Source organism: Montipora capricornis, chromosome 14 (genome assembly GCF_036669925.1).
Source record: "Montipora capricornis isolate CH-2021 chromosome 14, ASM3666992v2, whole genome shotgun sequence".
NCBI classification, from domain to species: Eukaryota; Metazoa; Cnidaria; class Anthozoa; order Scleractinia; family Acroporidae; genus Montipora; species Montipora capricornis.
The window spans coordinates 34988286-35001075 of record NC_090896.1 but is presented as its reverse complement, the minus strand read 5'-3'; the positions used below and the strand labels follow the sequence as shown (position 1 = coordinate 35001075).

At 41.9% G+C, this 12790-nt stretch overlaps 2 protein-coding genes across 2 annotated transcripts in view; one reads left to right on the top strand and one right to left on the bottom strand.

Annotated features, from left to right (window-relative positions):
* The window catches only part of LOC138033791 (TBC1 domain family member 2B-like), a 50943-nt gene that overhangs the window by 36524 nt on the left and 1629 nt on the right, over positions 1-12790 (bottom strand). Inside the window, exons 3-7 of the mRNA XM_068881614.1 lie at positions 11909-11939; positions 11094-11162; positions 10553-10627; positions 8961-9033; positions 195-269 (exon numbers count right to left, since the gene is read on the bottom strand). Coding sequence (XP_068737715.1) covers positions 195-269; positions 8961-9033; positions 10553-10627; positions 11094-11162; positions 11909-11939 — 323 coding nt within the window. The remainder of the gene's footprint in view (positions 1-194; positions 270-8960; positions 9034-10552; positions 10628-11093; positions 11163-11908; positions 11940-12790) is intronic.
* On the top strand, positions 3472-8806 carry LOC138032489 (uncharacterized). Its single transcript, XM_068880191.1, has 2 exons — positions 3472-4308; positions 6475-8806. The coding sequence occupies exons 1-2, from the start codon at positions 3678-3680 to the stop codon at positions 7521-7523; spliced, it is 1680 nt and encodes a 559-aa protein (XP_068736292.1). The 5' UTR covers positions 3472-3677; the 3' UTR covers positions 7524-8806.

Below are 12790 nucleotides of genomic sequence, written 5' to 3'. Positions count from 1 at the left end.
GTTTGTATTTTACACACTCAGGAAATGGGATTAGTAACCAGAGAAAAGAAACAGAAATAATTCAAGCTAAGATAGTATATATAGTGGGCTTTTGGCGTAGCTAAATGGTGCAAACTGTGTGCATTCAGTATTAATACTGTTCCAGACCATGTCAAGCTTCAGTTTGTCTACTTAATCTTAAAATGAAATCTTACCCCTAAAGCCGAGATGTCACCTTTGTTTTGCACAACAAGGTTTGTTCTTTTCTTACTGTACTCCTGTCTTCTCCCCTAAAATACAAGATCAAAGTGTAAAATAATAAGGACACAGCTTTTCAGGACAGGTCAAGAAACATCACTTTGAGATCCAGTCAAATGAAACCAGACAGCAGACTTTTCTATCAGACTGAAGTGCGCTTGCTTGCATACTTACTCATTCATCCATTCAATAAATATTTTCCACAGACTGGACCACTACTGTATGTAGATTATAATAAGCACCATGTTACATAGACCTACTTTCCTTTATGCTGTCAAGTCAGGCGTAGCTCTGAGTGAATGGTTAGTACTCAACTTTTGGAGCAAGAGGTCCCCGGTTCTATCCTCGGTGACTTTTTCCTTCAAGCCAAATTCATTTCACAAACAAGCATTTTCACAGGCTGTCCCAAAGCTGTGAAATGCTCTTCCCTAGGAACTGTGCAGCTCAAGCTCAGTTAAAATATTTAAAATCAAGGTAATAAATATTATTGTATTGCTGCAACATAACTTTATTTTATTTTTAGTGAACAATTCCGAATTCCCACCTATGGAATTTTATTTGGCTTGTTTTTAACATTAATTTTAGTTAAATTACCGGTATATAAAGCATATAATTTATTCAGCTATTTATGCATGTAGAAATGCACTCAATAAATTCCATTATTATTATTATTATTATTATTATTATTATTATTATTACTATTATTACATGTATTATTATTACATGTATTATTATTACATGTATTATTACATGTATTATTATTATGAATTATTATTATGAAATCACACAATGACGGAAAAACACCTTCCTTGTCCCATATGGTAAAGTTGGGCGAGAGTTTATTGACCAACTAACACAACACATAACTGAGTGGAACAATGCATCACATGCACAACACATAGCGCTTAAAGCCGCTATTGTTCTGTTAGCAACGGCACTACAAAAGCCAAGCATGAAATCAAAAGCAAAAGACCACCAAGAGTGCTTGACAAAACGCTTAGCGCTATGGAAAGAAGGGGAAATCGAAAGCCTACTGCGCGAAGGACGATCGATTCAAAAGCGTATCCTTAAGACCAAGAGGGCAAAGTCACCAGATAAAGCGAAGATATTTGCCAAGTTAGTTATGCAAGGGCAGATAAATTCTGCTCTGAGATATCTAAGCGACGAAGACTGCGGTGGGGTGTTACCGCTGACCGACGATGTCCTGAGACAGCTTCATGAGAAACACCCTGAGGCACAAGACGCAAAGCTTGGCTCGATACTCTTTGGACCGGTAGAGGAAGTTCATGATTCGCTATACCAGCAGATAGACGGCGAAATGATACGCGAGGCGGCACTACGAACCAAAGGATCGGGCGGCCCCTCAGGCGTCGACGCAAATGGCTTCAAGCGTATTCTCACTTGCAAATCCTTCAAGAAATCAAGTGCGAACTTGTGTGATGCCTTGGCAACAATGACTAGAAAGCTATGCACAGAGTATATTGATCCATGGACTATTGAACCAATATTAGCCAATAGGCTGATACCTTTAGACAAGGGCGAGAGAAGAGAGAAAAACGAAGTGCTTCGAACAAAACTGAATGACATCAAGAACTCTCTTACTCTGAAGACACAGCGCGCGGTTGAACTTGCTTCTGAAAAAGGTGCATCTAACTGGCTGACAGTCATACCGATCGATGAAATGGGCTTCACTCTGAACAAGGGCGAGTTTCGAGACGCTCTAAAGCTCAGATATGACTGGGAAATCGCCGATAAGCCATCTATTTGCGTGTGTGGCGATGTCTTTAATGTTGATCATGCCATGGTCTGCAGGCGTGGAGGCTTCATAATACAGCGCCATAATGAACTGAGAGATCTTGAGGCAGACATGCTCAGCATGGTCTGCAATGATGTCGAGATTGAGCCCGTCCTCCAGGAGCTCACGGGAGAGTCGCTGCCAAGCGGAGCTAACAGAGCTCCCGACGCTCGCCTAGACATCCATGCCAGAGGTTTCTGGGAAAGGCAAAGGTCAGCGTTCTTTGATGTACGGGTATGCTACCCCAACGCTGATTCTTATAGAGACCTGGACCTCAAGCAGATATACAAGCAGCACGAGAACGACAAGAAGAGATTGTATACGCGAAGAGTGATGGACGTGGAACAGGCAACATTTACACCATTAGTATTTACAACAACAGGTGGCATGGGAGAAGAGTGCAAGAGATACCATAACAGGTTGGCAGAGCTAGTCGCAGCGAAGAAAGGAGAGAACTATGCCACCACCGTCTCTTGGATACGCTCTAAAGTCTCTTTTGCCATCCTTAGGTCGGCTCTACTCTGTCTTAGAGGGTCAAGAACAGCTAAAAGAACAATTAGAAGTAATGTTCAAGAAGCGGACTTTGAATTAGATACCCTGCGAGCAGAGGCCCTTCGATCTTCCTAGATAAGTCGGGAAGAGGAAGGAACCTCTGCCAGCCGCCTCGACATTTCGTGTTGAGCATGCGTTAAAAATTCAAACGTAACGTATTCGGGAGTCAGTCACGCCTGACTAGTAACCGCAAAACCACAAAACCAAAACAAACAGTAACGGATATTTTCGAACAACTCTGGCAAACACACGGCAACCAAGGAATCATTTCCTCAAGATAGTTCAAGTTTTTAAATTGCCATTTTAATTTTTACTGAAAAAATTAATAGGTTTCTCAATTCTGGTAAACTAGCTTCTGTAACCGACATACGGAAAAATTCTCATGGGAATTTAGACAGTTTAAAAATTGTCACGCTGTTGTAAATTTAAAAAATATCGATGACGCGTGGCGATTGATCATGCGCACAAATAAAAAAAACAGGTTTGGCAAGTTAAAACTGGACTGACTCATCCATTTCTTTGGATGAGCGGCAAATCAAAGAAAGTCGAGGCGGCTGGCAGAGGTTCCTTCCTCTTCCCGACTTATCTAGGAAGATCGAAGGGCCTCTGCTCGCAGGGTATGAATTAGATAGATGCCTTGCGAAAATCTAGGTTCTATAACTTTTATATATACATTTTTATTATTACTGGGAATAGTTTTTTTAGATTTGTGATTGTTTTATATACTTATAGATATATTTTTAAACAGTTTTATTCGAATTAAAAATAAAGTTATTTATATTAATACTAATAATAACAATAACATGTGCATATATATATATATTTTTTGTTTTTGTTTGCTTGTGTAAAATGTTATTTTAGCATAAAATAAAGGTTAATGTCGGCAAGCAACCTTTTCTGAGATGAGCCCACACTCGTCTCTCTGCGGTAATGTACAACACATGCCCATATTTGGCAACTGCTATTTAAGCATAGCATGTCATGCGAGTAATCAGTTTGTCCCTTCTCTGAGACCTGCAAGTTTGTACTTTGCTCCAATTGTAACATCGTGTTTTATTTCCGTTTTTCCCGCCACTAACTGATACTCCACCTCATGGAACTCTCCGGACTTAGCAACGAAGTCCTACGTCTTCTGTTAGCGCAGAACAACTTGCTAATCACAGGTTCACGCGAACAGTTGATCGAGCGGCTCGGCTCGATCTCCCCTTCGAATCCCTCGGCCACACGCACGCGAAACTCTGACGCCTCTGCATCAGCCGCCAAACGTCCACGCACCAACCGCCAAGAACCAGGGAGCAGTGACCTTCCGGACGAGCGCCGCGATCCCACGCCGGAGGACGAATTACCCGGCGACACACCAACCGAACCAAACGACAACAACCCAGAGGATATCCAAGATGGCGGCCGCAACGAGGCCCCTCCCGCGAACTCTGCATTTGACCCAGCAAATCTGGCTACGCTGATCGGCAACATCGTCGATCAAAAGCTGAAGAACTTCAGGCCAGCCGTGCAAAGTGCCTCGTCACTTCCAACAGCGCTTCCAACGTCCTCTTCGACACCTCAGCTCGCAACAACTCGAGAACTTGGGGACCCAACCTTCGTGGCGAGTCTCCTTTCTCAACCATCTTCGTCAACAAGCGCCGACCTTCATCTACCTTCCGTTACACCGTCATCTTCTCTCGCTGATCACGTCCCTACAAAGACCAAGCAAGCTGTTTTACGCGGTGAGTACGTTGAGTTTGATTTGCTGCTGCCAGAAAACTCGTCCCTTGTAACTGATAACGAGCTTACTGGGTTGTCCATATCCGTTGGCGGGAAACAGGTAGAACTCCCTAACCCCCGCAGGAAGAAAACGCATGTCGATTCTATCGATAAATGGTTGTCCGCCTTCGCCGTATACTGTACTATTTTGTTAACTTCCTTCCCCCGGAGGGCGGTTGAGATGTTCGCCTACCAGGAGATCATCCGATCAGCCCAACGGAAATTTGCCGGTTTTGCCTGGCTCTCCTACGACATCGATTTCCGTCGGAAAGCGGCCGGAAACCTTTCCCTCAATTGGGGAGAACGTGATACACAACTCTACCTTATGAAGTTTACCGGGCAAGCCAAATCTTGCTGTTCTATTTGTGGTAGTGGGGATCATTATTCTTATGGGTGCTCCCTTTCCGCCCTTAGACCCAACAATACACAGCGGGGACTCTGCAACAATTACAACCGAGGGACCAAATGCAGCCAAGACCCCTGCCCCTTCAGCCACCGCTGCAAAACCTGCCACGGAGACCACCCAGCTTTCCGCCACGATGACCCCCCTTCAAAACCTAGAAGCCAGACTGATAAGAAATCATCAAACCGCTGAAGCCCTGTTGTCCATGACGCCTCTGACCCCTGTGAATATTCCCCTCTTATCCAACCTTCTCCAGACCCATCCCAATCAGACCTTCGTAGCTAACCTAACTGCTGGGCTAACCGAGGGTTTTCGGGTGGGCTACCAAGGCAGCCGTCTTCCTAAAACAGCCAAAAACCTTCCTTCGGCTTACCGCCACCCCTCAATTATCGAAGGCAACCTCCTAGAAGAAGTTGAACTTGGTCGCCTCGCAGGCCCTTTTGAATCCCCCCCCTTTCCAAATTTTCAGATCCATCCCCTCGGGCTGGTTCCCAAAAAGAATAGCCAAAAATGGCGCACTATTTTCCACCTCTCCTTCTCCAAAGGGTCCCCTGGTAGCCTGAACGCCAACATCCCACTTGAACTTTTCACCCTACAATACATCCGCATTGACGACGCGATCTCATTGGTCCTTGAACATGGCCCCGGCTGTTTCATGACCAAAACTGATATTCCATCGGCCTTCCGCATTATCCCCGTTCACCCCGATGATTGGGAACTATTGGGTATGTCCTGGAAGGGTCGTTTCTTTTTCGACAAAGCTCTCCCCTTCGGCCTTAGAAGTGCCCCCTACCTTTTCAATCAACTCTCAGATGCCCTGGAATGGCTAGTAAAAAATCACCTCAACATCCCCTCCATTATCCATATCCTGGACGACTTCTTTATTGCCCAGCCCCCTCCACTCTCCCGTTGTGCCACTGCCCTTTGCCAGGTTCTCACCCTATTTGAGGAGCTTAATATCCCCCTTGCCCCAAAGAAGACCTTCCGCCCCACTCAGTGCCTTGAGTTTATGGGGATAACTCTTGACTCTGTCCGCATGGAAGCCCGTCTGCCAATCGACAAACTACACAATGCCCGCTTAATGCTTGCCTCCTGGTCCTCCAAAAGATCTTGCCGCCTACGTGACCTCCAATCTCTTATTGAGACTTTACACTTTGCCTGTCGGGTTATCTCCCCGGGTCGTCCTTTCATGCAACGGATTATAAATCTTACTCGGGGGGTCCGCCACCCTGGGCATTTTGTTTCACTCAACCAAGAATTCAGGAAGGACATTCTCATGTGGCAAATCTTCTTAGACCACTGGAATGGGGTAAGCCTTTTCCTCCCCCCTTTTACTGAGCCCTCTCCCCAAATTCACCTTTTTAAAGATGCGGCCGGTTCCCTTGGCTACGGGGGTTTCTTCAATAACCTATGGTTCCAGGGTAAATGGCACCCTTTCCATCAGCTCAACCCTGCCACTGGCATAAGCATCCAGTGGCAAGAGCTCTACCCAATTTACTTGGCCTGCATGCTCTGGGCTCCCCTTTGGGCTAATAGGAGAATTTGCTTTCACTGTGACAACCAAGCAACTGTTGCCATTCTCTCTGCGAAGAGCTCAAAAATACCCCGGATTATGAATCTCGTTCGCCTAATCACCCTGCAGACCTTAAAATTCAATTTTACCTTTTCCGCCAAACATGTCCCTGGCCTTGACAATGGTATCGCTGACAGTCTCTCTCGCTTCCAGATGGCCCGTTTCCACCTTCTCGCACCGGATGCATCGCCTGTTCCTTGCCAGATCCCTCATTTCCTGACCAAAGTTTGAGTCTGCAGGCGGCCAGTTTCATCTACCACTCCATTGCACCGACCACCCGCCGTACATATTCCTCTGGTGAACGCCAATTTATTCGCTTTTGTTTACACCATGGGCTTGTTTCCCCCCATACCCCTCTCTTACCCAGCAGTGAGGCTACCTTAATTCACTTTGTTACCCACCTTTCCAATACAGTTTCCCATGCCACTATTAAAGTTTATCTGGCAGCAGTAAAAAACCTGCATATTGAGTTTGGTTGTCAACTGGACTTTACCTCCATGCCCCTCCTTTATAAAACTTTACGAGGCATAAAATGTTCACAGACCGTTTCTAAACGGGCACGCTACCCCATCACTATTACGGTTCTCCATCTAATCTACTCTAAGTTACAACCCTTTCACTCCCAGGCTGTTGACTCTTCCATGTTATGGGCTGCCTTTACGCTGGCCTTTTTCGGTTTCCTACGAAGCAGTGAATTCACTTGCAATGGCAAGTTTGACCCCCATACTCACTTATCCAGGGCAGATATCAGCCTCGAACCTAATATTTTCAGTCCGAATTACCTCAAAATTACTATTAAGAAGTCCAAGACTGACCCCTTCCGCGAGACAGCCAAACTCACTATAGCTAGGTCAGACTCTAACGTCTGCGCCGTAACTGCCCTTCAAGACTATCTTCTTCAAACACATGGACAAAGTACCTCTCAGCCTCTCTTCAAATTTGCTGATGGGCGCAATCTTACCCGTGCATCACTTACCAACAACCTGCGCGCTCTACTGCATGTTTGTGGCCTGAACAGCGCAAACTTCGCCTCACACAGCTTTCGTATTGGTGCTGCCACAACAGCAGGAGCGGTGGGACTCCCTGACTGGCTAATCAAAGTCCTCGGAAGGTGGAAATCTAACGCTTACCAAACCTATATCCAGACCCCCAAAGAGGCTATCCTCCAAGTACCCAGGAACTTGGCATCTTGCCTTAACTGACACCTATTTTAGATACATTGAGAACACTGCGATGTCTCCTTGTTCCTGTTTTTATTGTTGCATTTATAGTGTGTTACTTAATTTTTAAGTGTATTCTGGTATTACATGGGCCCCAGGCCACTTCCTCCACAGGCGGCTGGCCTCGCTGTCTCTCCCCCATTTGGGGCCAAGGTCTCCCTATGCCTAATCCCTTGCACCTCCTGTGGAGAGCTGGCCTGGGCTACCCTGTCTTACTTAAATTTATGGGCCCCACACAGGGGACTTTCTCGTTACACTCGGCGTTTGTGGCCGGGGAATTGCTGCCTGCGGCACCCCTTCAGCCCTGTGCTGGAGCCCCGTCAGGGAGGGGACATCTGTTCTCTGGCTGGGTTAACTTGGCCCCAGGTAATTTTTTCCAGCAACAATGTCCTCCTTGCAGTACAGGCATGGGGCACCCCCTCGGCATGGCGCCATGTGCCGAGGCCCCCCATCCGGTGGGTTTCATCCGGTCGGTGGGTTATCCGAGCCTTGCCAGTATATTCCCTGCCCACTATTGCCCACTATGTCATCTCGTGTCTTTTCTGCGCGCCATAACATTAAATGTTATTTTAGCATAAAATAAAGGTTAATGTTGGCAAGCAACCTTTTCTGAGATGAGCCCACACTCGTCTCTCTGCGGTAATTTACAACACATGCCCATATTTGGCAACTGCTATTTAAGCATAGCATGTCATGCGAGTAATCAGTTTGTCCCTTCTCTGAGACCTGCAAGTTTGTACTTTGCTCCAATTGTAACCCCTCCCTCCCACCCTCTTATCTCGTAACAATTTGCATGTACTAGTTCTTCGAAACTCTTTTTTCTCTCCTTGTCATTAGGGCTTCAAGCCCCCAGTTATTATGGTTAAGGTTTGTGATAATCATACATCTAAAAGTTTTAATAAATGTTTCCGGGCGGGGAATTGCTGCCTGCGGCACCCCTTCAGCCCTGTGCTGGAGCCCCGTCAGGGAGGGGACATCTGTTCTCTGGCTGGGTTAACTTGGCCCCAGGTAATTTTTTCCAGCAACAATGTCCTCCTTGCAGTACAGGCATGGGGCACCCCCTCGGCATGGCGCCATGTGCCGAGGCCCCCCATCCGGTGGGTTTCATCCGGTCGGTGGGTTATCCGAGCCTTGCCAGTATATTCCCTGCCCACTATTGCCCACTATGTCATCTCATGTCTTTTCTGCGCGCCATAACATTAATGAAGAATGAACTTAAACTGTTTTTTTATAATTAGAACAGAATATATATCTTTTTTATATTGTTAATAATTTCTGTGTTAACTGACTGATTTTCAATAAAGGTTTTTCATTATTATATTATTATTATTATTATTATTATTATTATTATTGTTATTACCGGTAATATCACTTTTACTATTGAACAAGCATCCGCTTTAAAAAGGAAGTCAATCTGACCTGCAACTCTTGAAGCCAAAACATCATTGTTTGTTTGTCTTTGGCTTGAAGTTGGTATGTTCTTCCAGATGTGCTAACAAAAAGTAATGTGCAGTAACAATTTTTTTCTCTATGTATACATAAGTCATGCCATGTATAATAATAATGATTTCAGTGTTTGGATGCCATCTTGCTCTGGCACAAATACATGTAACTTTAATAGATCTCACGTGATAGTGCTATGGCTTGCTCAAGGGAAGTCAAGTCCTGTTGGATGTGGTTAATTACCACCTGGATGGGTGACCGTCTGTACAAAACTTAAAAGTCACGCTCTTTGGCTATCCAGCAAGCAAGGCAAAGTGGCAAGACAAGTTGCGAAGCGGCCAGAAAGAGAAAAACCTCAGGTTACCTTGGACTTGAATCTCACTTTCATGCAGACGCCAGGGTCAGGATCTGACCCTCAGGCTCGGACTGGTATTCTTGTTTTTAACAAAATTATTAGCAACAAGACAGTCAAAATACTTACAGTATGATACTTTCATTATTGAATAAATAAGTACTAAGAAAAGGGTACAAAATGATCCTCCTCAAAAACACTTGTAACTGCTTTCAAATGCCTTGTCAATGACAAAACAGGAATCAAATGCACTTCACTAATCCTTGAAAAGATGTACACAGGTATAATTGTGGTTCAATTTTTTTCTTGTTTAAATTTTTTCAATGAAACCAGTTCAATTTTGATTTTACTTTATCTAATACAAATTCATTATCACAATCTGACACAAAATAGACCTACATGTAGTTTGAAAAAGTTTGAACAGGAAAATTTTTGAACTGCACAACACACAATTGAACTGCCAATATACATGTAGGAGGTGAGCTGGATTGATCACATTGCGCGGTATAAGGAAGAAATATTTTTGTAGTAGATTCTCTTTAATTAATTTAAGCAATCAATAATAATAATAATAATAATAATAATAATAATAATAATAACAATAATAATAATGATAATAATAATATCACAAAGGAAAGCACACCTGTAAACTCAAGCATGCTATAGCAGCGCAGTAGATTAATACATCCTGCTACATTGAAACTGGTCTTGTAACTTGGCCAATAATATTATTATAGTGCAAATACTATGTGAGATAAAGTAGCATCATTTTTTTAATGCTAAAATTGAATTTTGGGTAGCAATATCTGTGAGCATCAATGACTTAGGGAAAGGATCGGGGCCAGGATGTATGTGCAATCGAGAAAAAAAGTTTAAATTCCAACTTGTCCATTAGGCAATTGTGAACTTTATGACCCACTTGCCAAAGGTATATTCTTGAACTTGCCTTTCAACCCACTGATTCCTAAACCAAACCCAACTGACGAGTAAAATCGTCTTGCACGAGGCAGAGTAAAATCTAGCCATTATTTAATTCTCACTTCTAGGAGTCAATGGATTTTAAAAGAAATCTGTTAACTTAATGATTGAAAGGGTGCTTGCCCAGTGGGCAAGAGCAAAGAAAGTCACTTGCCCAAACAAAAATATCTTTGTCTCAGACAAAAGCATGGGGTTTTACTTAAATGCTGCGATGTGTGATGCTGAATCTAATTCTTACCTTATCTGAAATGCGTTAAGTCTCTCTGCATCTTTCACATCAAATGAAAAAGAGGCATTTCCGACATCGATTAATCTGCAATTTAGGACATTTGTGTGATGATGCCATTTGACTACAAGTACCAGAATCCTACAGGTTTTGCTTGTCTCATGCTAATTGGAGCTATTGTTATTTTTAGACCCGGTGAAAATACAAAATTTACATAAGAAAAGAAAAACAAAGTAAACTAAATTATGGTTACGTAGTTGTAGTCAAATGATGCTATCCTGAAAATTGCCTATCGAAAAGCCGATTAATGCTAATCCCAGATTAAAAATTAACCAAGGAGTTTATTTCTCTATTCCCAAATGCTGTTCAACGCTGATATTCCGCAAAACTTTGCATTAGAGGAAGTCAATCTTGAAAAACAAAAAGAAGCAAAAGAAACTTTCACCAAAAAGTTGAAAAAATGAAACCAAGGTTCATTCGCTAATCCTGGATAAAGTTAACAAGCTTTTGAACAACCAGGCCCAACACGACAATCTTAACAGAGTACCCTTACCCGAGAGGTGTGAAATCTTGTGGTGTTCTGTAATAATATAGCCTGCATTTTCTTTCATCATACACAAACCTACATGCAAAAGTCCAAAAGAGCAGGTGACTGCCATCAATAATGGTTGATTTCTGGTTAATTAACAACATTTTAATAATTTACAAAAATTTTAATATCTTAATATCAACTTTTATTGTATAGTTTCTGTGATGAAATGATAAACTGCACTATATGCAGTTCTATATGGTGCCTTTCAAGGAGATATAAAAAAGTGAAACATTTAAGGTGGCTTACAACAATATTATTTTCCAAAGAAAAAGATCAAGATTTTGAAATCTGTGAAATTAAAGTAATATGATGTCTCTTCTGAAGTGTAAGTCATTGCAACTGATGTAAAATGTAATTTTACCCAACAAATAAATGCAAATCAGAGGAAATTACTAAATATGTATCTTAAATGACCCAGCTTTCAAAGGCCTTTTTCTCAAAACCTAGCAGTATGACCAGGGTTAAAATTTTGGGAATTAGTACAGAATATGAAGACAAAACCATCAATATATTTTTTTTAAATTTCTATTTGTTATGCATACTATGTTTATTAAGTCCAGCTTCCTTTTATTATAATTATTATGTACATGTTGCAATTTTTCTTCCTTTAAAATTGTTTAAACCAGTTCAATTTTGATTTTTCTTTGTCTAGTATTCATAACCATAATCTGAAACAAAAAAAAGAAAACTGAACTGGCTTAAAAAATTTTGAACCAGGAAAAAAAAGTGAACCTCAAAACAACATAAACTTAATCTTGGGTTGCAGGCTGTCTTACCATCTTGTTTTCCATCTTTTAATCCCTTTAGCTAGGAAATTAATGGCAAGAAAGAAAATGATCAGAGGGATCACATATAATGATATTCACTCCGAAAAAATACAACTTTTTTTTTCAAGGTTATTGCTCATACTTAGTAGCTATAGTACACTTGTATGATGTAACATGATATCACTCCAAAAAAATAATTCTCCAGGAATTGAAACTCTTTCTTAAGGAGGCTCGAAATAGTTTCTCTTGTTTTCAAACAAATAAACATAATTATTCTGTCCTTAGATACAGTTAGGGTTATCACATCAAAACGAAATTTGACCAGGGTACTAAGCATCCATTACAGATTTCTCACATCACATTTTCCTCCAAAATAATGTTACCATGCATATGGCAACGATATAAGGCACTTCTTTGAGTCTTAAAATCAAGATATACTGTCTTTTTTGAAAAAACGGGATGGTGAAATTTTCCCATTCAGCATTACCAAATAATTTTAGAAATAATCTCTAAAATATTTAAAATTCAACAAAATCTATAGATCAGTTTTTCAGAAAAATCAGTGTCCCTAATATTTTTTTTCACCTGGGCTACAGAATTTTTTCAAATTTGAAAGACAAATGCCTTAAATTAATCTAAGCAAATATGCAAAAAATGAAAAAAATTCACTGTCCGGAAGCATGTAAATGAGTAAAGTTGCAAACCCGGCCAGACTTAGTATTTTACTCTGTCTAACGCCAGACGATTTTACTCGTCAATGGAGAACCCCTGGGAGTCAATGGGTTAAGTGGACATCAAACTGTTTGTGTACAGTTTTCATAGTTTTCATGAATAGGAGATGTCTATTAATTTTATATATCATATATATAGGAATTAGAAGAAAGGTGAGCA

Coding starts and splice junctions, on each gene's coding strand:
- LOC138032489 (XM_068880191.1), top strand. CDS start 3,678: ATGGAACTCTCCGGACTTAGCAACGAAGTCCTACGTCTTCTGTTAGCG. Junction 4,309..6,474: donor CAAGCAAGCTGTTTTACGCG/GTGAGTACGTTG, acceptor TCTCGCTTCCAG/ATGGCCCGTTTCCACCTTCT.